Below are 24,012 nucleotides of genomic sequence, written 5' to 3'. Positions count from 1 at the left end.
TGCCAAAAACACACTGCCCAGGCCTTTAGCATTCTGCCTGTAACGTTATTTGTGTGGAAAATACACAGGACTGTGCTTTTAAGATTAGTCTTAAATAGTTAAAAGATTAAAGTCACAAAAGCAAGCCCAGCTTACAAAAGCCTGATATATGAGCAGGTGTAACTACCGCAGAATTGTCAAGGTGGAAGGTACTTAATGCCTTTTGTAAGAAAATTTTTTAAAGGAGGCTCCATGTCCAACGTGGGGCTTGAACTCACGACCCTGAGATCAAGTCACACGCTCTACCGACTGAGCCAGCCGGGTGCCCCAATGTTACTAACTTTAAATCTGGAGAATTCAAGTTTGATGGGTTAGTATATAAGCCAGTACTGCTGGAAACAGGGAATGGGGACAAACACAGTATATTCTTAGTAAATTAAAACTTCCATGGCCTTACCTTATCATTCTTTATCGGTACAAATAGTCCTTTTATAAAAAGAAGCAAAACATTCAGATTACTTGCAAGTCAGCAACTCAACTACTGACCCTCCAGTGACAAGGGACATGAGCAAAATGCTAAGATGACAGGAGTCTCTTCCACGGTCATTCATAGTAAAACTTTATTGAACAGAAAACCCAGCAAAGGTTTTCACCTCTGCGAAGTTCCCTTGGTTTAAAGTAAAGCACTGCATTTTAAAAAGCAATTATACATGAGTCTTCCCTAGAAAAGTCCTGCTAAAACATGTCTAGCAATTTCATTGATTATATAAAGTAGTACACTTAGTGTAATTTAAACATTCCAACAGGAATCAAATCGTACCAGCAGAACCATTTCTGCATCTATGAGATCTATGTACAAACACACATGCAGACACACACATCTGAAAAGTTCCTCAGGCATAAGCATGCGACACTAATGCCTTCTACTTACGATGCCTATTAAACTACATACAGTATATATTAAAGCTCTTCAGAATAAAGACAGGAGAAGCCTTGGGCAAAATTTTTGTTCATCAATTTGTATCATGGCTTCACGTCTTAGTTTCTGCTTTTGCCTGACCACAAAAGCATGTCCTTCTCCTTGTTGGTTCTTTACTAATTCTGTGCCACTGCCATGGCTGGGTGAGGAAATCTAGCTGGAGCTAGATGATCCAGTCCACGCCTGTCGAGGCCTCCAGCAGCCAGAAAGCAAGCACCATCAGTTTGCTATGGCTGGGGGACCTTCCGGGAGAAGAGAGGCAAAGAAAGTCTTGAAGACAAGCCAGGCTGTGCTCATAAATGAAGGGCTGGTCTGCTCGTCATCCAGTACGTCCCTGTCCGGAGGGAGGTGGTTGGGGTCTTCGATTTCAGGATCGGGACCTTCCTGCAGTTATGAAATACAATGAGAACACAATCAGGACCTTGATAAATACCAAATAATGTAATAATGTTAGGAGAGGGCAGACTAAATCCCTGCCCCCATATTCAAAGCAGCCAGGCAGACAGGACCCCAGGGAATGGTGTCCTAGGCTGGATGGAGTTCTCAGGCCTCACAGCACAACCGTGCTAGTGACGTTCTCACAGTCCTGAAAGTTCCTGGCAGTAACATTAAAAGAAATGAGGTAACTACATCTTTATTATTAAACTCATGAATTAAGTTAACCACTTCATTAACTATGAATGTTCTAATTTTGGCAGTATTCTGAGTTAAGAAACAAAAATAGAAACCCAAGGTGATAATTTATATTATAAAAATGGTAATAGTAGGGTGATAATTAATAATATAAAAGAATTCCTTTAGGATTATGCATTAAACTGCTTTATAAATCTAGGGAAGTTCTCTAGGACATCTATTCTGTGAGACATGCTTATATTCTTAATCCTTAATTAGATTAACTATCCATTAGCTGGGGTGCCTGGGTGGCTTAGCCAGTTAAGCGTTCAACTTCAGCTCAGGTCATGATCTCATGGTTTGTGAGTCTGGGCCCCGTGTTGGGTTGTGCTGACAGCTCAGAGCCTGGAGCCTGCTTTGGAGTCTATATCTCCCTCTCTCCCTGCCCCTCCCCCACCCATTCTCATTCTTATTCTCTCTCTCTCTCTCTCTCAGAAATAAACATCAAATTTTTTTAATAAAAAAAAATTATCTAATAGCAGTTTCCATGGTAGAACACATTGTTACAGACCACTGAACACTCAAAAACAGTGTGCTAAAAAAACCATTATTTACATATGCCAAAATGCAAACTGCAAAATGCCAAAAAATACCTGATGGATTTTATGGCACATTCAATGTTTTTTAAAAATAGCTACTGCTCGGGGCACCTGGGTGGCTCAGTCAGTTAAGCGTCCAACTTGGGCTCAGGTCATGATCTCACAGTCTGTGGGTTTGAGCCCCATGTCAGGCTCTGTGCTGACAGCTCAGGGCCTGGAGCCTGCTTCAGATTTTGTGTCTCCCTCTCTCTCTGTGCCCCTCCCCCACTCATGCTCAGTCTCTCCCTCCAAAATAAGCATTAAAAAAAAACAATAGCTACTGCTCTAAGAATAAATTTGAAAAAATCTTGAAACTTCCGCCTAATGAAATGGTAAACCATGAGGCTAAATATCTAAAGGTTAAGGATTTGAGAGCCCGGCACTTCACATCAAGCTTGCTGGACTCCAATGGGAGTTCCTTACCTGTAAGTTATTGTTGGGGTCCTGATTTACAGCTTCATGAGGAGGACCATCATTGGGGAAGTTCTGAACTGGCCTCTGTCTAAATGGAAACCATCCAACGTGATGCCTTCAAAGGAAGCACATAAAAGCTCATCTTAGCTAATCACAGTGAAATTTACTCAAGAATTTGAGTCTTCTTGATCAGGTAACGTTCCCCTTGCTCCCCTCCTCCAATCAGAGCAGTGCTCTGACTATAAGCTCACAGCGGGCAGATCTGCAGAGATGTTCTGTCACACCATCTCCTAGACTTCCTCACTTGCCCATCAGCTTCTTCAAGGTCACTATGGGGACTATGTCTTATTCATCACTGTATGCCCGGCAACATTAACAGCACAGTATGTGCTCTATAAATGCTTGCTCATCCAAACTAAACTTTACACATGAAAACCTGAACCGGGGGATGGGGGATGGGGGATGGGGGAGGGATAAATACACACACACACACACACACACACACACACACACACACAGGCAGGACTGGGATTATATGTAATAACCGAAGATAATAATACCTAAATTTGATCACTTAAATATATGATTCTAAAGACTATAAAACTTAAACTGACTAGAAGTTTTATTTGGAAAATCCAATTAAGTGCAAGTTTTGAAGCAAATATGACAAAATATTAGTAATGATTAATTCTGGATTTATGAGTATTTTTTACTTTATTCAGGTACTTCTCAAGATTTTTAAATCTAAGTAAAAATTCTTTTTCACCACAGAGGAAATATTTGTCAATCTCGACCACAAAGAAGGACATGTCACTCGATGCCAGGGTTTCTTAACTTTGGCACTACTGACGTATTGGGCTAGGTATTTACTGGGGGGCTGTCCTATGCACTGTAGGATGTTTAGCAGCATCCCTGGCCTCTACCCACTAGATAACAGCAGGACCACCCCTTAGTTGCCAATCAAAAACGTCACACTCTGGGGATGCAAAATCATCCTGGTTGAGAACCACTACTCTGAGCTAAGGACAAGCCAAATGTCAGGTCTGTACAGGTTCCTTGGCCCTTTAGAGCTATGCTGACAGTCAGTGCCTGACCTTTATCCTGGAAAGCAGCAGCTGCAGCTTGGTAAACATGTTTTTATTCAAAACAAATCAATTTTCCCTTCCATGCCTCAGAACGGCCGTTATTATTGTGGTTCATGAGCCTGGCAGGTACCTTATCTAGAAGAAAACAGAATGTTCTCCTTGCATTCACACACGATTGATGTGTTTTCAGTAGTGCCCAAACAAGCCATCAGTTCCTTGCACTGAAAGTGCCAGAATGATATGCTATTGAAATACACTTCCATTAACAATGACTGAGACTGCTCAAAAAGAGAAAAACCTGTACTTGGCTTGAGTCACCATGCAGTGTTAATTTGTATTAAGGGAAAAAAGGAAAGCAAAATCATGTGCTTACAGGTACATAACAACGGTGGCCCCCATGACCATGAGGAACCTGCTCAGGGAGGAGTAGAAGTAGAGGATACTGAGAAAAACGGAAAACGTGGCTGCTGAATAGGTCCAATCCAACCAATCTCGATTTATCTCATCATCTTCTTCCACAATAGGGCCACCTTGTGCATTCATCCGCAAATTTTGATTCGCCCCAGGATTAACCACCACTGGAGGAGCAGCGTTCTGATTAGCTGGCTGGTTCTCGGCTGGAAACTGGTTGTGAATAGGGGCTGGAGCAGGTGCAGAAACCACAGGTATCTCTTGTGCACTTGGTGAGGGGACAAAAGCCCCTGAGGCAGCAGTGGCTGCTAAACTAAAATAAAAATGATAGAGGCAGATACTGTTGAAAGCAAATCACCGTGAAGACTGTGCTTCTCATGATCTTATTTACACAGGGTCTTTTACCCTGCGTTAAGAATTGTCCGTAGGTACATGAAAAACCTGACTTTTAAGTTAGTGAAGAATTTCTTTACTAACAGTCATATCTATAAATGCCTCTTTTGCTCCTAAGAGAGACCGGCCGTAAATTTCATCTGGAGTTAAACATTAAGGCCACGATAAAAGTATGGTGTGTTAAAAAAACTAATTAAACCTTCCGCAAAACTTTAAAGCTACCACATACTGAAAAGGAAGTAAAGTAGGTACAGACACAAACACTCCTGAATTAACACACGATTTAGGTAGCGGATATCATTTATACTCTCCTCCACCCACCGAACCAGACAGAACAGAGCTCTGCAGAAACTGATGAAAGTACACTCCTTCCTCCATTCCTAACCCCGGGCGTGCCTAGCATGACGGGAAAGGACTCACTATTGCATGTAGTACTGCCGTGCGTAGATCTGCTGGAACCAGGAGAGCTGCAGCCAACCGTAGGTAGTATAGCCTGAGAAACCAGGCCCCAAGCCTTGGAAGGCTGGCTGGGCAGCTTCAGGCCTACGAAACATTGTTAAAAAACACTCGTTTTGACTTGGTTTAGTATGAATAAATGAAGTCTAAATGACAATAAGGATTTCAAATCAAAGAGACAAAAACTCCATGACAGCTACATGGTAGATTACTGTGCGATGCCCCCGTGTGACCCAAGCACGGAAAGTGTTGCCCAAGCCCTCCTACCATGGTCCAGACCCCACAGAGAAACGAGCGCCCGTGGCCAGCACTGGGTTCTCATGCCATGTCGTTGCTATGGCGTATAAACAAGCTGGACCCTTTCAGACTAGATGGATCCTCACCCCCATTTTTCATTTGCTGAGTCTCACTGCAGCTCGAAACCCACTGTTTATCCTTCAAAGGACAGCTCTAAAAAGCCACATCTCTCTCAAAGCCTTTCCTGAAGGAAACTCCCTCTTCCTTCTGACAGCCATTTCTCCCCACCCCTAAATCTGACTACATGGGGGGCAGAGTTCTGTGTATATGTGGCATCACTCATACATGCTTTCTGACCACTTGTGCCCTCTACAAGCTGCTGGGTTGTTGCCTCACTGGATTCCCGACAACCTTGTGGGGAGGGGGCTATCCCCTCCATTTCACAGAAGGGAGTCTGAATAGAGCTCAGGGAAGACAAGGGATTTGCACAAAGTCACTGAGCTGGTTAAATAGCATGCTGGATTTGAGACCTGTTTGACACCAAACTCCTGTTTCTTAAACAGCCTAGGGCAGAGCATAGGAGTGTCATCTTTGGCCTTGTGTGCCTTAACAGAGTGAACTCCTTTGGCAGCAATTCGCAAAACTGAAACTATAAAAATTATGGTAAGATCATGAATGGATTATGTCAACACCTCTGCTGGTTAACTCGCATCCTTAAAGTTATATGTATTGACTATTCAATAAATACGTGTTGGATAAAATCGGTAAGCTTTATCCAGGTGAAATTCACATAGATACGGGCCACAATTCTCAGGCTGTATAGCCAGAATAAGGGAGGCAATTTTAAGTGGTTCTATCCAATTATCCAATTTATATAGGCTGACAGTCTTTTACCCAAATTCCCTACCCAGAGTGCTTCTAAAATGGTATTCCAGTTCAAGTAGGTCTTGGTAGAATACTGGTTTTGATCATTTAAAAAAGTTGCAGTGCAAGGAAATGAGACCATAACAAAGTGCTTTTGTAGCTCTGATGAGAACAGCATTGTAGATCTACAAGATAACTCTATGGTTTTGCTCAAGTATGTAGGGGTGAACTGACATGATGTCTGGGAATTACGGCAAAAGGAAAAAGCAAAAGAGGAATAGATGAAACAAGCATGGCAAAACCTTCATCATTATTGGGCCTGGGGGACGGCTATGCAGAGATTCATTGCACACTTCCCTCTGCTTTTGCGTGTATTTGAAATTTCCATGAAGAAAAAAACAACTCCTCATTCCCTAAAGACCTGACTTGTCAAAATCAAGTATTCAAAACTAGTAGGAAAAGGGAAGCAGGGGAATTGAGGGGTTATAGAATTTCAACTCATAGTTAATGATTTTTTCTCATAAGAACTTTCATAATAAGGTGTTCCAGGAGTTATGAAATCCAAACATCAGAGCATTTAGTCTAGAGCTCTAACTGCTCTAAAGAAACGATCTTTTTTCCAGCACCACCAACTCAGTCCTTGGCAGAGCATTTCTTAAACAATTTTTCACCTTTTGTCACCCATTGTTATGATAGACAAAGCACAAAGCCACTCAGCAAAGCAGCTGCGAGATGCTTACACCAGCTGTTTCCTCTGCAGCAGCACGAATTCCCTATCATGAGGTCAGCACAATGCAAAGCATCTCCATGTGGGAGGGGAGATGCCTACGTTGTCAACACACGCATCCCTATGTTTATATGTACTTAAAAGGCTACATATTAAGAAGAGTTAAATAAAAAATCTTTAAAGTGAAACCCTTAGAGCAAAATTCTGTACATTAAGTTCTGCGACTATATACTATCAATACACTTTATTCTTAAAATTGACGCAAATGGTACACATCCATGTTGTATAAACCTGGTTCTTTATCATGACACTCACCTTGAGATGTTCTCCCATCCAGAGGGAGAAAGGTTCCGAAGAATCTCCCTTTGCCTTAAGCTATCACCTGAGGAATCCCCAGGATACTGTCCCTGATGAAGACCAGCAGGCTGCTCTGTGGATTCGGCAACCTAAATAAGTGGAAGATGAACATTAAAACAAAGGATCTGATGCAACAGTCTGCAACCAAACTGAGAGGATTATTCTGCTGTGAATGGCTTATATCCCTCACCCCGACCTCTGAACTTCACACAATTGAATAGATGCAGTGTTATGTAAAAAATATTCTGAAATCTGTTCAACCCAAATTCAATATACAGATATTCTTTAAATCCGTATTTTTTCCTAGAATAACTATGCTGTAGTTTCATTAAAATCTTCCAATGAAGTTATCACTGGTGAGAAAGCATCCTGATAATGTTCTACAGATCCTACAGTGCTAAATTTACTAAATCAAGAAACTAAATCTGACCAACAAGATTTATAAATACAACCCAGCCAGCAACCTAAAGGAAAGAATGTTCTATACTATGTTCAGATGTTTTAGGAAATAGAGCTGTAATGCTAATTTAGAGTCCATCACTACACTAGAATATTATTACTATATATTCAAATTAACACCATGAAATGAAAAATAAACAATTTTGACTGTCAAATGCAGGTCTTTAGAGATCACTTGATAGAGATTGTGGTCTTTTCCTATCCAATTAAATAAATCATGATGAAAATTTCCAAAGAAGGGGTGCCTGGGTGGCTCAATTGGTTGAACATCAACTTCAGCTCAGGTCATGATCTTGTGGTTCGTGAGTTTGAGCCCCATGTAGGGCTCTGTGCTGACAGCTCAAAGCCTGAAGCCTGCTTCAGATTCTGTGTCTCCCTTTCTCTCTCTCTCTCTCTGTCCCTCGCCTGCTCATGCTCTGTTACTCTCTCTCAGAAATAAACATTAAAAAAAAAAAAAAAATTTCCAAAGGAAATATATTCACTTTTGTACGGTTTATAAAAATTAGTGATTCCTTAGAAGAAATTTATTATGTGCTAAATTTAATAAAAACCCATTTTGAGTGCCTTGCTAATTCAGAGATCTGGATACACAGCTATTGTAGGTCAAATTATGTCCCAAAAGATAGAGTAATGTAGAACTCTACTCTTCCACTACAACGCTAATGGCATACAGTCTACTACTGTAATAATAAACACACACTTGTATTGATAAGTTTCTCATTCTTTATTCTCACTGGGGAGAAACAAAATTTTACTTGATAAAAAGGTAATAAAATCTCTTCAGAGTTTTATCCAACTCCCTTTATTTTTACCATGTGGGTCTGAATGACACAGATGATTATAATCTTGAAAAAGCAGACATACCTTTGTACTGGTCTCTGACACTTTTGAAGGACCCTTCACATTGCATACCAGATGCAAAACATGCCGTTTTTCCTGCTAAAAGTAATAAGGAGGTACTTTAGGACCTGAATTCAACCTTGTAAGTGCTTAAACATTCAAAAGTTAATGTGTAAATGATGTACCTTTGGAAGCAAGTCCTTGAGACACTGATGATCCAACAAGAGCTTCCCAGAATAAATTAACCTCTGGTCCTCTGGACGCTTGTCATGGAAAGAAAGAGTAGCACAGGTCAGTACTTAGCTCACACAAGTTCCCAAATACAGAAGAAACTGTTTAATACAAACAACTTGAATACGTGTGTTTTTTTCCCAGAATCACAGGAAAACATTTTTTCAAAAGTCTCATATACAAACCTTTCCTTTAGAAAGTGCTGAACTTTGAATTTCTAACATGCAAATAAATTTAGGATGGCAAAGTATCTCTAGTCCACAAAACCTACGGCGAACTACTTGACTTTTAAAGTCCTAAGGAAATTCCTTTCTGCCACTAAAAACACAAATTTTATTTGGGGATCCTACGGCCTAACTTCAAAACCTGGTTTGGTCTCACACAACAGTCAAAGTACTCCCAACCAAGGTCAGCCTTCACCAAAACCACCTCGTACTGCCTGAGATAACATAAGGCAATTCTAAATTAAGCTCTCAAAGAGACTTCCCAAAATACAAATGCAGTTATAGAGAAGACGGTGTGTAGGTACCATTTCATATAACCCTGTGAGATTTAGTATCCCTATGTGAAGGGAGGAAAAGTCTGAAATTGACTTGTCCACAGTCAACCTGCTGCTGAAGAGTCAAGATTCCAAACCCACTCCTCCATTCCAGTGATTTCAAAATCACAGGGACTCTACACACTTTCATACAAATCTGATTTTTAAAAATCTAGTTTTAATTCCTTTAAAAACCATACTTAAAAATAATGGCATCAAATGACACATACCAAAGTAGGTAGTGATCACCAAACAATGCCAGAATAAACAATTTTGCAAAATTTGGAATAAAGCCGCTCCTGCCAAGTAGCTGGAGATTATAAAGCAAACTGTTTAAAACAATCAAAACAATAACCACATCTATTTATCTGCAGAAATCAGGATTTTTTGACACTGTGCACCTAAAACAAACTACAGAACCGAAGTGGATACTGCGTTCACCACTGTTCTGATTGACTTTATAGGGAAATCCCATACACATAATTTTGTAAAATGCTACTGCAGAGGTGGGATCCTACATTAAAGAGTTCCACACTAGTAAAGGTTTTGAAATCAATAGGTGCCTGTAATTTAAATTGTTTTCCTTTTTAAAGGGCTCACTTGATATTCTGTGCCTTCACCTAGAAAGCTCATTTGAAAAAAAATAACGTTAAACTATTATAAAAGTAAGACTTCTCAGGTTAGAAACCAAATGCTGAGTGCTCTCTAGCCATAATTTTTAAGCACCAATGTACACACCTGAGAGACCTTTTACAACTTTGGGTCTTCAGACTTAATAGGAGTCATGTTTGTCACCCAAGGAAGCCCTTAAGGGAAGCTCTCCTCCAAAACACTGCCTTTTACCAAGTGATGCAACTAGAGAGACGCCAAGCTGTATCTAACAGCCATTCTCGCAGCAACACGGCCACCTGGTTTCTTGGAAGCAGGTGCAGTGAAACTACAAACAGTCCCAAGGTGAGTGCTAAGGAAATGCAAGCTTATTAGATAAATACACAAAATTCAAAAGAGTAAGTCAGAAGGAAAACTCACTTCTACATTCCACCTTGAACAAATCAGGAACAAATACCACCTGACCCGTGAGCTACCACACACTGCAACTCTTCGGATAATGAGGAACAATTTCACAGTGTTTTTGGGGTCCCCATGCTTTCTCTGGTCTGATGGGGATTTACACTTGTGGGCAGTAAGGCACACTGCTGACACTTACATAATATCAGACAGAATAGAAAGTAAATACAGGAAGGTCCAGCTCACAGCCTCCATCACGTGGTGGGGAGAGAGGGCGGTGCTAAGGGTGATGTTGACAGATGTGTCAACCAAAACAAAGCGAGGAAGTCTAATTGAGGGGCCGAAGTCTTAAAACGCAGACTCAGGAAGACTCTTGCCGCCTGCTTCCCTTCTAACTCACTCTACCCAGAAAGCGCCAGGGGCTCCTCCCTGGGACTAAGCAAAGGCTGCGGAGTCCGGCGCGGCAGGGAGGGGCCCCGGGCGGAAGGTGGACAGGGCGGGGAAAGGCCACGTCTCGCTCCTGGGCGTGGGACCTTAAGTACACACTCCCTGGGCGCTCACCATGGCTCCCTAGCACTGGCCCAGGGAGCCTCCTCCGCTCCGCACCGACACGCTGCATTCAGAAAATTCACTTCCAACCATTTCCGTGTCCTCGCTTCTATCCAGTGGATGCATTCCTAATGCGGAACACCTAGTCGCCCTGTCTTTTCGGGGAAACTGAGGCTAGGAGGGTGAAATAACTCACCCAAGGTCAAACTGCTGTCTCAGCGGCGTGGCTAAGGCCGGAAGCCAGATCTAGGGGACGGGGCAGTGGTCCGGGTTGGGGGGAGGGGGCGAGGAGAGGGGCTGGGGTACAGCGGGAGGCGAGGTGACAGGGGAAGGCGAGACGACGGTGGCCTAGGACGTGGAGGTGACGGCCACTGGGCAAGGCGAGGCGGCGCCTACAGCGGTAGGACAGGGAACGGGGAGACCCCAGCCAGGGGAGGTGAGCGGGTGAGGGCCAGCCGTCGGGGGAGAGATGGCGAAGGGAGAAGAGAACCTGTAGGGGAAGGGAGGACGGACGCAAGGAGGGCTTAGGTGAGGACAGCGGGGCCGGGAGTGGGCGCTGGCAGCGGGAGTCGGGGGCCCCTCTCACCGGGCGCTCGGGATAGACGCGGCTCAGATGGGCCTTGAGGCGGCCCACGCTCCAGCTGCGGTCGCCGCTCAGCTCCAAGTCGCGGTGGCGCTGGTTGGGACTCTTCACCAGGAGCGTGACGGGCTCAGGTTCGGGCTCGGGCTCGACCTCCATGTCGGCGGCGCTTGGGGCTTCCGCGACGCTCTTGAGATGCCAGGCGGGCGGCGTCGCAGCCGCCCCGCAACCTCCGCAACGACTGTACGCGCCTCTGGGACGCGCGCCCCCGCCTCGGGCGCCTTTTATAGGCACCTCGCACTAGGGCTCTGCGGCGAGAACACTCTGTGGCTGCCTCCCATTGGCTGAGGCGGAGGTCACGGCCCTAACGTGGCCCAATCAGCGCCCGGATCCGTGGGCGGAGGGACGGGCCGAGCACGTGGGCGCGGGCTGATGCAACCCGCCGCCGTTGCGTCACCCGGAGTCGCGGCCGCGGCCCCGGAACTCCCGTTCGGCGGCCATGTTGGGGTGCGCTTCGGCCCTGACGGAACCGGAGTGCTACGTAGCTTGGGCTGCTGCCGGTGCCTCGCGGAGGGTCCGGCCGGCGGACCGCCAGTTTGGCGGCCTCTGCAAATTGTTTCCTCACAAAGCAGCAATCTCCGCCCCTTTTCACCCCCAGCCGCCGAGGCCCACTTCCCCTTTCCCTGCCCTGGCGCTCCAACCAGCCCTGCTAGGGAGGCCTCCCCACGCCTACCGCCGCCCCAGCCCAAAGAACGGCTGGGTCGACCCGTTTGCGAGCCCACCCGGAAGGGCAGCCCCACAGGCCTTCGCAGGGCGAGGAAGAAGCCTGGCGGATTCTTCCTGGGGCTACGGACAAAGGCTTCCGAGCCGCACTTGCTACTTACTTCATCTGTGGCCTCAGGCGTGAACCTTACACCCTCAAGCGTGGGAAATCACCTTTGTGCCTGGCAAACGGGCCACAGTCCAGCTTAGGCTAGGAGACCCTTGCAGAGGGCCTCGCCTCAAAGGATACTAACACATGCTTCCTTTAAATTGCAGTTGAGACAAGCCAGGGAGGGTTCTTAGTTAAGGCCCCTCTGACGTGGGCCCCCTCCCTCCCTCCCCTCTGTAGGAAAAAAAGATCTTGAAAAACGGAACTGACATTGCACGGGCCCCATCCTTATTCCACTCCTGTTGGACATCTGTTTGTGCAGGTGTCGGGAACTTGACAAGGGCAGGAGGCTAATGGGAGGAGCCTGGTCTGGTTGGTGCCTGTAGTACCACAAACCGGGCGCCCTGAAGGACAGAAATGTGTCATCTCGCAGTTCTGGAGGCCAGAAGAGGGACATCAAGGTGTCGGGCAGGGTTTGTTCCTTCTGAAGGTTTTGAGAGAGAATCTGTTGAATGCCACTCTACTAGCTTCTGGTAGTTTGCAGGCAGTCTTTGGAGTTCTAGGGTGTGTGGCTGCATCATCCCGTCTCTGGCTTCGTGGTTACATGGCGTTCTCCCGGTGTGCATGCCTTCACATCATTTTCCCTGCATGCACGTCTGTCTCTGTCCCAATCCCCCCTCCATCCACCCTTTTTATAAGGACACCAGTCGTAATGAATTAGGGTCCACTCTAATGACTTCACCTTAACTTGATCATGTGCAAAGACCATATTTCCAAATGCGGCCACATTCACAGGTACGGGAGTTAGGACTTCAGCATCCTTTTACACAATTCAATCCACAACAGTCGGCCTTACTGTAACACAAAACTAGGATGGCTTCTTCTTCTTTTTTTTTTAATATTTATTTTTGAGAGAGAGAGATACACACCGAGCACAAATGAGAGAGGGGCAGAGAGTGAGAGAGACACAGAATCCGAAGCAGGCCCCAGGCTCCGAGCTGTCAGCACAGAGCCCGACTTGGGGCTCAAACTCAAGAACAGTGAGATCATGACCTGAGCTGAAGTCAGACACTCAACCGACTGAACCACCCAGGTGCCCCTCGGGTGGCTTCTTTTTCAGCAGGCTTTATGTTAAGAAGGGAGGTGGAGGGCTTTAGAGAGAAATTGTCCCCATGGTGCTTCAACTTTCTGTGATTGGCTTTTCTCTGCTGAGGAGGATCTCTGTCCCTTTTCATCAGGGCTGGCTTTACAGAAGTGGGACCTGTACAGTCACGTGGAACCCCACTCTTGGTTTAATGCTCTGCCGTTACCATGTGAAAATTCTTAATAAATTTTGAACAAGAAGTTCTGCATTTTCCTGTTTCCCTAGGTCCCCATAAATCATGTAGCTGGTCCTGCTTTTCATACATCAGGATGGAAGAAGGTGACTGATTATGATCTGGTAGTTTTGCACCTAGCTAGAAGCTGACAGATGGGACCAGGCCATGTAAAACAAGCAGAGGCCTTAAAGGAGGCAGCCAGGCAGGTGATATTGACTTCCCTGGGAAATTAACTATGCCACATAGCATGGTTTCCTCTAGCCTGCAGTGACCATTCTTAGGACCCCTTAAGACAGCCCATCCATTTGTACCCAGTAGTAAGAACGTAAAGGGGTGTAGTTTTTTTCCTTAGGGCAAAGGGAATCTAATTTCTGTGGTTCCCTTTTATCTTCCAACAAGAGAGCTCCTTTTATTTTTATTTTTTAAGTTTATTTATTTATTTTGAGAGAGAGAGAGAGAGAGGGAATGCTTGTGAGAGCACAAGTTGGGGAGGGGCAGAGAGAGAGAATATCAAGCAGCCTCTGAGCTGTCAGCACAGAGCCCGATGCGGGGCTGGAACTCATGCACCATGAGATCATGACCTGATCCAAAGTCAAGAGTCAGGTGCTTAAGTGACCATCCATCCAGGTGCCCCTAGAGAGCTCCTTTTAAAGGACTTTGGTGGTTTTGCCTATAGCATATTTAGAGAAACATTGCCACAAATAGGAAGATACATGGCCATAAACATGCCAGAAATAGGAAGATAAACATGGAGTGACCCTATTCTTAGTAACCTTACAAACAGTATGGGCGTGATAAGACAGTACAAAAATACAAACATAAACGACGGCCCAAAAGTCTCCCACTTTCCTGAAGGAATCATGATTACATTGAAGGACTCCACAGTGCCAGGAGGACAGGGGGAGTCAGAGAAATCTTGATGGAAAAGGTGGAATCTAAGCTGAACTTTGAAGGATGCATGTTTGAATACAAATAATAATGGCAGCAATTACTGATTAAGCCCAACAGGGTGCCTGTATACAGAATTTGTGTAGGCAGTATAACTCAGTGATTAAACTCAGGGTCCCACATCCAGACTGCCTGTTTTCAAACCTAGCTTTTGCCACTTGAGAGCTATGTGACGTTAGGCAAATTACTTAATTTCTCTGTACCAAATTGTCCTCTTCTGCAACAGAAGAAAAATAATAGTATCTACTTTGTAGGATTGTTGTCAGGCTTGATGAATAGAACATTGCCGAAGGTCTTGCGACAGATCCAGACTGTAAGTGCTCAACAAATGTCGGCCGTTAGTACTTAGCAAACTGAAACAAGTCCAGCCCAGTGGTCTTTAAACCTGGCTGTGAAAGAGGATCACCCAAGGAACTCTCTTATAAAGTGAAGACTCCTGCAAGACTGAGTATTGGCGAAGCTATGAAGCAATTGGGACTCTCATACGTGGCTGATAGGAGTGTAAAATGGTACCACCCTTTTGGAATTCGCTCTGGCAGTTTCTCATAAAGTTAAACACACTCCTCCCTACAACCTAGCCATTTCACTCATGGGGATTTACCCCAAATAAATGAAAGATTGGCACAAGAACAGCCATGACGGTTTTATTCCTAATAGCACCAAACACTGGGAAACAGTCCAGGCGTCCATGACCAGGAGACTGCATGAACAAACTATGGAACATCCACACGAGGGAATACTACTCACTAATAAAAAGGAACCACTGGGGCGCCTGGGTGACTCAGTCAGTTGGGCGTCCCACTTCGGCTCAGGTCATGATCTCGCGTTCGTGAGTTGGAGCCCCACATCAAGCTCACTGCTGTCAGCCTGTCCACACAGAGCCCGCTTGGGATCTTCTGTCCCCCTCTCTCTGCCCCTTCCCTGCTCGTGCTCTCTCAAAAATAAATAAACCTTTCTTTTTTTTTTTTTTTTTTTTTTTTTAAAAAAAGGAACCAACTACTGATACAGGCAGCAGCATGAATGATTCTCAAAACCACAAGCGAAAGAAACAGACAAAAAGAGTACATATTATAAGGTTCCATTCATATGAAACTCTAGAATAAGCAAAGTTAATCTATGGTGACAGGAAACAGATTTATGGTTGCCTGGGGGGTGAGGTGACAGAGATTGACTTGGAAAGGACACAGCAGTGGTATGCCGAGGTCACCTGGTACTGGGTCACAAGAACGCACTGTGAACCTCTTCAGTGAGAACTCTTTCAAGGGACATCCTATTGATAGCTTGAAATTGGCCATGCTGGGAATATTTACACCACAGAGATCAGCAAACACTACAAAGAGAGGCTGCTTTTTTTTTTTTTAATCCCACGGAATCAGATATTAAAATTTACCGACACACCACCGGACACGAAGAAAATTTCTGGGGTGTTGAAATGCTCTGTCTTGATAGGGTGTGGGTTATACAGGTCCAGGCATTGGTCAAAACAGATCAAGCTGAACGCTTAAGATTTATGCATTTCCCTGTGTGCACATTATGCCTCAACTAAACGTGTAAATGAACAAACAAGAAACCCAGGATGGGTGTCTGGGTCCCTTTTTAGGCCTAGCGAACGGGGCCTGATGCATCTAAGTTGGTACTGGTTCAAGGGCCAGATTTGGAAGTCACTGGTCAAGTTTGACAGTAAGTACAGGGCTTATTTTAAACTAGTAATAATGATAATGTCAGCGAGAGGTAAGACTGGAAAGAATTCTCGGGACCACCTTAGGAAAGACTTTACACGGCCACCCTTGAGAGCGGGAGCCTCTTTTGCGGGCAGTGGGAAGTTTTCGAGCAGTAGTTCTGCCTGTTCTGGAAGTCCATATAAATGAAATCATACGTACTTATTTTGTGTCTTTCAAAGATAGAAATTCAAGCAGATCAGAAAAAGAAACATAGTGAGCTAAAGGGAAATCCATATTCTTATTTTTTAAATGCTTCTATTTATTTTTTGAGAAAGAGCTCAAGTGGGGGAGGGGCAGATTGGGAGAGGGGGACAGAGGATCCCAAGCAGGCTCTGGGCTGACAGGCTGACAGCAGTGACCCCGATGTGGGGCTTGAACCCACGAACTTTGAGATCATGACTTGAGCTGAAGTCCAACCCTCAGCTGACTGAGCCACCCAGGTGCCCCAAGGGAAATCCATATTCTTTTCTTCTTCTTTTTTTTTTAACGTTTATATATTTTTGAGAGACAGAAGGAGACAGAGAATGAGGGGGGAGGGGCAAAGAGAGAGGGAGACAGAGAATCCAAGGCAGCAGGCTCTAGGCTCTGAGCTGTCAGCACAAAGCTGAATGTGGGGCTCGAACCCATTGACTGTGAGATCATGTCAGATGCTTAACAGACTGAGCCACCTGGGTGCCCCGGGAAATCCATATTCTTAAATGAGATTTCTGGAAATGTGGAAATTGAACGGACTATGGAGATATTTTAACTTGATCGTAGTAGCACTTCCGTGATGTTGTCTCTGCTGTGACCTAATTCATATTTAAATTCTGAGGAGGGGAAAGGGAAGAAGGAGCCAAGAACTGTTTTCCTTTACAGTCCGGTCGTGAAGGTCTGGAAGGGGCCTTTGCAAATCTCGAACAGGCAAAAGATCACTGACAGTGCACGTGCTTTATTCTAAACAATCTGGTGATTAGGGCCCACTGCACCTCTGTACTTTGTTCTTGGATCTCTTATTTTACTGGGGTGTTAGAGATTCCCCCAAGCTCCAACCCGAAACCTTGCCTTTTATGGTCATTTCTGAAGTCCCAATTTGGCCACACACACACACACACACACACACACACGCGCGCGCGCGCGCGCCATCTTCTTTGGCCCAGGAAATGGACATCCTGTATTATACTCACGAAATCCATTCCATAGCAGCTCTGGTGCCCTTGCTAAGCAAGGCCGGAAGCAGCTTTCTTTCCTCACCAAAAGTAGCTACCCCGCCCCAGGCAAATCCTCCCTTTTGCCGGTCCAGTGATGGGGGAAGTGTCTTTGCTTGATAAAGGAAAGAGGTATCTCAGATTATGGTTCTCAATCTTTGAGCAGTGTGGCATCCACTTCCTGCAGCTTCCCGACCGTGCTGCTGATCTCTTAAAAGTGTTTGTTACATGCCTTTTTAATTCACAGAAAATTGAAACCGATTTTTGAAAACCCCAGGTGCCTCTTGAATGGGAGACACCAAGGGGTATGGCCAGTCAAGGTTGACCATTGTGGCCAACAACGGGCCTGACAGTTACCTGCAGAGTGCGCTTCTAAACCTGACCTTTACAAGGTTTAAAAATACACCCGGGGTTCATTTACCGGGTAGGTTAAACATAGAATTACCATATGCCCCAACAGTTCCACTCCTGGGTATATATCCAAAAGAACGGAAAACAGGAGTTTAAACAAAAACTTATCCGCGAGTATTCAGAGCGGCACTGTTCATAATAGCCAAATGGTAGGAACGACTCAAATGTCCGTCACCTGAATATGAATCTATTTATATGAAATATCTAGAGCGGCCAAATTCACAGAGACAGAATTTGTGGTTGGCAGGGGTTAGTGAGGAGGGATTGCTTAATGGGTCTGGGATTTCCTTTTCAAGATGACAAAAAGGCGTTTGGAGCTAGGTGGTGGTGACGGTCACACAACAGCGTGCGTGTACTGAATGTCACTGAACCATATGCTTTAACGCCAAGCTGGGTGTCGGGGTGCAACGATGAGTCAGATGTGGTCGCCATCATGGCTGACGTGCACTCACTGAGCTACTTCGGCAGTTGAGATATTGAAATACCCCATGCCGGTTGGTAAACAGCCTCTCCCCTGAGTACCCTTCAGCTGCCCTGGGCCCTCCCCTGAGACTTCTAGATCTCACTACCATCCACCCAATAACCCAGATGTTCACCCCACTTGCCACATTCACAGATCTCATAGTCAAATGGTGGACATTGGGTGCCTTGGTGGCTTAGTCGATTGAGCATCTGACTCTTGATTTAGACTCGGTTCACGACCTCATGTTTCGTGAGATTGAACCCCTCATCAGGCTCTGTGCTGATGGTGCAGAGCCTGCTTCGGATTCTCTCTCTCCCTCTCTCTCTGCCCACCCCCCTGCCCCACCACCAAATAAATAAAATAAACTTAAAAAAAAAGCTCTAGATTTTGCTAGAATATTATTACCTCCTGCAGAATCTCACACATACTAACCACAAACTACCTTATTCTTCTGTCTCCCTCTCTCCCACTCGCACCGAGCACCCTTTCTGTCCTCATGAGACCAGCCCCACAAATCTCAACTCTTGTAGTTCACTTCTGGCCTCTTAGCAACCTTGGAGTTCATGGTCAGCCATCTCCGGGTATTTTTATCATTCTCCTTGACTCCCTTCTGCCTTGGCCTTCCATTCTTGCTTGGCCAGCCCCATTGCTGGGGAACATGTCAGCTGCCTTCTGCATGTTCACTATCTGCCCTGGTGCTCAGGAGCCCCGCCAGGGAAAGTCACAAGGGCAGGTGTCCTGAGAGTTCTGCACCCTTGGGCTGGCAGACATCAGCGAGGCCTTCCCTTCTGACTGGCAAAATCCCGCCGCCCCCACCCCCCGCCAGTCATTTTCTTGATTCCCCATTACTGCCTCTTTGTCAATTATTTTCTTTCTTGCATCCTGAATCTACCCACCTCTGACCTGTAAATACACTCAGGTCTCTATTACTCACCCCCACCCTATAACAGAGACATTTGTGGCTCAGTGAATATTCAAATGTTCCCTCCAATTTTCCAGCACTCTTGCAGTTAGGTGGAGACAGGCGACTTATCTGGCTAATGCGCTTTGAACGGAAGTAACATGTTGCTTCTGGCCTGAAGCATTTGGAAGCCAGAGCACGACATTCCAGCTTTCTTTTCCCTTCCTCAGCTACCGGCTGGAGTGGTGTCCTCACTAGCTGGAAGTAGTTGGGATCACTGGCTGTTGATGTGGAGAAGAGGGGCCCCGAAGAGTTGCCTAACCAGCATAGAGATGTTCGGAAAAGAGAAATCAAACTTTGCCATGTAAGCCACTGACAATGCATAGCCTAGCATTGTCCTGACCGATACGCGCCCTAAGATAACAATAATCAGAACGTCTCTGGAATCTACTTCTCCCTCAAGTTTCCAACTTGTTTCTCCCCCACCTTCTTGTCCTTATGTTTCTCTCCCTTGCTGGGTCACTCATGCATAAGGTCTATATATGTATGTCTGCCGCTTTCCTTTTTTCTCTACAAATTATTCCTCAGTCCCTGGGCCCTGACTCACCACTTTACCAGATTATTCTCTGCAAAGCTCCCAGTGGTGCCCAATACCCCAAATTCAACAGCACTTCTCAGCCGCTTCAGCCCCTCTGCAGACAGCTGCCCTGAGGGCTCTATTGTGCTTCTTTGACCCTTTCTCTGGGGTCTTCTGCGGGCTTGGTTACCTGGGTTTTCCTCCTGCTCCATCAATGCTGTTTTTTAGACTGCCCCTTCTTCTTTCTTCCCCCTAAATATAGCCCATCCCAGGGTCCAGTCTATACCCCTCTCCATCCTCTGTACTTTGTCTCTTGGTGATCTCACTCAAGCTTTGGCTTCAGTATTCCTGTTCGAGAATGTGACTCTCAAATCTGTTTATGGTCTCTGTTCTCAAAGAGCGCCCAGCTAACAGTGGACACCCTGAGCTCTGGGAGCCCCAGGACCCCAATTCTGCCCACTGGGATGTCTTCACACTTCAAGTATTCAAAACCAAACCCACTCTCTCTTTCTCCACCAGAAAGCTTGGTACCTCATCCTCCATATTACATGGTTTCTCCATTCTTATAGCTGCCCAGGCTCTCTATCTCCACCCACACATATATCCAGGAAACCCATAGTTCTGGAAGGTATGGTTTCTTCATCCTCTTTTCCATAGCTTTTGCCACTCCTAGAGCGTTGGGCCTTGCTGACTTGCCTTTGCAGTCTGCACAGCCTCCTCCCTGGGTGCCCTGCCTTCTCTCTTCCAGGCTCCTCCGTCTCTTGTCCAGCCAAGCTTTCTAAGGCTCTGCCCCTTCACCTTCAGTGGCTCCCCAGTGCCTCTGAGTCAGTCATGCGCTCCCCGGTCTGAGAGGGGGAGCCTTCCACATTATGACTTTCCTGATCTTATCACCACCCCGCCCCCCCAGCTCTCATGCTCCAGGAAAACTGGCTTATTTCTTATTCTCCAAACAAGGGCTCTCCTTATTCGAGTCCTTGTTCAAACCACCGATGCTGCCTGAAATACCTCCTCCCAACCACAGTCCTTGTTTCTGTCTGTAGAATCCTACTGATCACTCAAACCTATTCTAAACACCATTTGCTCTAGAGAGACTGGCCTAATTCCCTTGCTCTTATGGGTTTTCTCCCTCCTTCGCATCCTTAGAGCCTTTGATTTGTAACTCTCTTATAAGCCGGGATCAAAAACACTTGTTCTCTGTTGACACTGTCCTTCATCCGTATGACATGTTGCTGTCCGTCCTCTCAGCCAGGTGGTTCTGCACAAGGTTCTGCCCACATGGCATTTTTAGAAACTGAATTTATTTTGGCTCCCTTTCAGGAAGCAGTGCTTACATGATGCTTGTGCTTTCGATCATAGGTTTTACCGTCACGTCAAGTGGGGAGTTACCGATGCAGGGGTGGCTGGGCTCTCCTGGGTCCTGTTTTTGTGAACACTTTTGAATTTAGCAGCATTTTTTGGGGTAAGTTCCTGAGCTAAACACAGCTACAAGCGTAACCTGGCTGCTTTGCCTGTGCCTGGGGGCCTCGCAGCTAGGTGGTCCTTTTGGAACATTCCAGCTGGTCTCATCCTTGTAACACCCATCTCTCCCTTGCCACGCAGGAAAGGCCAGGCAGGTGTGTAAAAGGGAACCCAGTCCAAATGGGGACTCTCCATGTGCTAATGAGGCCCACAGCTTTCTGCCTGGGAGGTTGAACTCAGCAAGCCTATTGGGTGAAAAATGGGCCACACTGTGCTTACTTCAAAGCCACAACAAGTCTGAGCAGGAACTGAAGGAGGATGTGAAATCTGGAGGCTGAAATGGTGAGGGGAACATTGGCAGCTGACTGGGCAGTGGATCCTGGGGGGGACATGAGGGAGGAGTCCCTGCTGAGGTGGCCAGTGTGGCTGCTGGCTGCCGCTGGGCTCCGGCCATACCCAGCCACTTCCCAGCCCTGAAACTCACGAAAGTGGAGGATTTTATCACTCAAAGGCAGACACACACACACACACACACACACACACACACACACACACACACGGGACTGAAATCTGTCACACCTGTGCTGCCCGGTGGGCCAAACAATGAGCTGGAGGACCTTGAGAGCCTCTGATCACACATTAAGGCAGGAGGCAGTGGTGGCTGAGGGTGGGGGGTGACTGAAGAATGTGGTTTTCGCCCCACCCCCAGCATTCACAACTTTGATCAACCATGTGTGGGCCAAACCATAGCCATCAGCAGGCAGCTGTCTGGTGACACCTGTTCTGGTCCAGTTCTCTCGTTCTACACAGAGGCCCAGAGGGGTTAAGGGGTATCCGAGGTCACACTGCCGGTTTGGGGAGGAGACAGAAACTCAAGTCCAAGCCTCTTGGTGGCCATGCTGTGACTCTTTCCACTTAACCCCTCCACTTCTTGGCTTGAGGTAAGATTGAGATACTCAGAGACTTTTATTAAGACAGAAGATGGGGCACCTCGGTGGCTCAGTCGGTTAGGTGTCTGACTTCGGCTCGGGTCATGACCTTGGCAGTTTGCGGGTTTGAGCCCTGCATTGGCTCTGTGCTGACATCTCAGAGCCTGGAGCCTGCTTCAGATTCTGTGTCTCCCTCTCTCTCTCTGCCCCTCCCTGCTCATACTCTGTCTCTGTCTCTCAAAAATGAATAAACATTAAAAAAAAAAAAAAAAAGAAGAAGAAGAAGAAAAAGAAAATGAGTTCCCTGTGAATCTGCAAACAAGCCAGAGAAGCAAAGGGAAAATTAGTGGCTCCTGTAAATGTTCATGTGGAAGTCTGGCAATATGACCTAAAGATCTAGAAGAAGCTCAGAGAAAAGTTCAATCCAGGGTTGATAAAACAATACAGTTAATTTTTTCAAAACACTCAGCAGAGTTGAGAAACAGCATGTTCCAAAACAAATAAATTCTGTTGACCAAGTGAGCACATTTTTTATTCATTTGTTTTTGACCTTACTGTTAAGGCTTTTTAAAAATAATTTCTTTTTAATGTGTATTTATTTTTGAGAGAGAGAGAGAGAGAGAGAGAGAGAGAGAGACAGAGTGAGTGGAGGAGGGGCAGAGAGAGAAGGAGACACAGAATCCAAAGCAGGCTCCAGGCTCTGAGCTCAGCACAGAGCCCGATGCGGAGCTTGAACTCATGAACCGTGAGATCATGACCTGAGCTGAAGTCGGACACCTAACGGACTGAGCCACTCAGGTGCCCCTCAAGGCTTTTTTTTTTTTTTAAACAAAGCTATTATCATTGTTCAAAATGCAGTTTCCAACAGAGTGAAAATTGGTTTTTTGTTTGTTTTTCTAACGCCCTAACCCAGAGCATTTTTTGTCCTTGGATCAGGGTCTCCCTGAGATCTGAAAAGGGAGCACCCATTCGCCAGGAAATGGTTTTCTATGTGGTTCTAGAAAGACAAGCGTTCCCTGACTGAAGCTTCACCTTATCTGGAGTTGGGGGTTGGTCCCAGGTCTAAAGAATGGCTCAGAGGCAGGACCCCTCTCCGGTCCCTCAGGAGCAGAGGAGCCATCCCTAATGAGCTCAGCCAGGCACTAGGTCCCTCACCAAGTCCCCATGCGGTGAAACTACTGTGGGGCTTGTAACAGCCTAGAAGCCCCCAGCCTTTGGTGTCTGCAGCGACAGGACCTGGGAGACATTGAAGTCCCTTGGGTCCCGATCCTAAGAAAGAGATTTTTGCCTTCATGACTAAGTGGGCACTTCAGTGGGCTTGGAGGGGGCTTACCAGACCCAAAGATGCCTCGTTCCTTTGGCCGCCCTGAAGAAAGTGGCCATTGCAAGGAGGCCCAGCCGGTCATACCTCCCAACAACCCACTTGTATGGGTTGCAGGGGTGCATCTAGAGCTGAAATGCCCTTTCAGGGAGCCTCGCCCGCCGGCACGGGGCATCTCTTAATGTACCTTCTGCTCTTGCGTCCTAGCTTGGTTGGCGCAAACGCTCTGTAAGTATCCAAACACCCTTACCTGAACAAGGCTCATCTTCCCCAGGTTCCCTCTCACTGCTGAGCCCCGTCTTGCACTCACCTCCACCGCAGCCCCTCTGCCCCTGTCTTTGGCTGGTGCTTCCTTACCCCTCGCTCTTCACCAGGCCTTGGACGGGGCATGGACCTTTCTGATCCTTTGCCAATCTGGCCATCTTTATACCTCTTCTCTGCTTCTCCATTCCTGACCCACCAAACCTGCATCCTGAACATCCCTAACCAGACCTCCATCCTCCCTCCCCAACCACACCTGAAAATTAACATCCTTCCATGAGACACCCT

The 24,012-nt window shown here is 46.2% G+C and overlaps 1 protein-coding gene across 3 annotated transcripts; it reads right to left on the bottom strand.

Moving 5' to 3' along the window:
- Positions 1 to 574: 574 nt before the first annotated feature.
- On the bottom strand, positions 575 to 11,634 carry HERPUD1 (homocysteine inducible ER protein with ubiquitin like domain 1). Of its 3 annotated transcripts, none has more exons than XM_019455875.2 (8): positions 11,364 to 11,631; positions 8,637 to 8,714; positions 8,476 to 8,550; positions 7,111 to 7,241; positions 4,932 to 5,054; positions 4,081 to 4,431; positions 2,632 to 2,737; positions 575 to 1,342 (listed from the first exon to the last, which is right to left on the bottom strand). In XM_019455875.2, the coding sequence occupies exons 1-8, from the start codon at positions 11,514 to 11,516 to the stop codon at positions 1,178 to 1,180; spliced, it is 1,182 nt and encodes a 393-aa protein (XP_019311420.1). In that variant the 5' UTR covers positions 11,517 to 11,631; the 3' UTR covers positions 575 to 1,177. The 3 variants fall into 3 exon arrangements, with proteins under 3 accessions (XP_019311420.1, XP_019311421.1, XP_053762100.1); XM_019455876.2 differs by having other exon boundaries at positions 8,476 to 8,547; XM_053906125.1 differs by lacking the exon at positions 575 to 1,342 and having other exon boundaries at positions 2,658 to 2,737; positions 4,238 to 4,431; positions 11,364 to 11,634.
- Between the last annotated feature and the right edge of the window lie 12,378 nt (positions 11,635 to 24,012).

The sequence above is a fragment of the Panthera pardus genome, unplaced genomic scaffold (assembly GCF_024362965.1).
Source record: "Panthera pardus isolate Hobbes unplaced genomic scaffold, ASM2436296v1 HiC_scaffold_18, whole genome shotgun sequence".
In the NCBI taxonomy this organism is placed as follows: Eukaryota; Metazoa; Chordata; class Mammalia; order Carnivora; family Felidae; genus Panthera; species Panthera pardus.
The sequence above is the reverse complement of the archived record's forward strand: the minus strand, read 5'-3'. Positions and strand labels throughout refer to the sequence as shown.

Excerpts from the sequence above, each read along its gene's own strand:
- HERPUD1 (XM_019455875.2), bottom strand. The coding sequence starts at position 11,516 with ATGGAGGTCGAGCCCGAGCCCGAACCTGAGCCCGTCACGCTCCTGGTG. Across the intron at positions 5,055-7,110 it reads GGATGGGAGAACATCTCAAG|GCCTGAAGCTGCCCAGCCAG; the intron begins GTGAGTGTCATG and ends AATGTTTCGTAG. Across the intron at positions 2,738-4,080 it reads GCCACCGTTGTTATGTACCT|GCATCACGTTGGATGGTTTC; the intron begins GTAAGCACATGA and ends CTTCCTTTGAAG.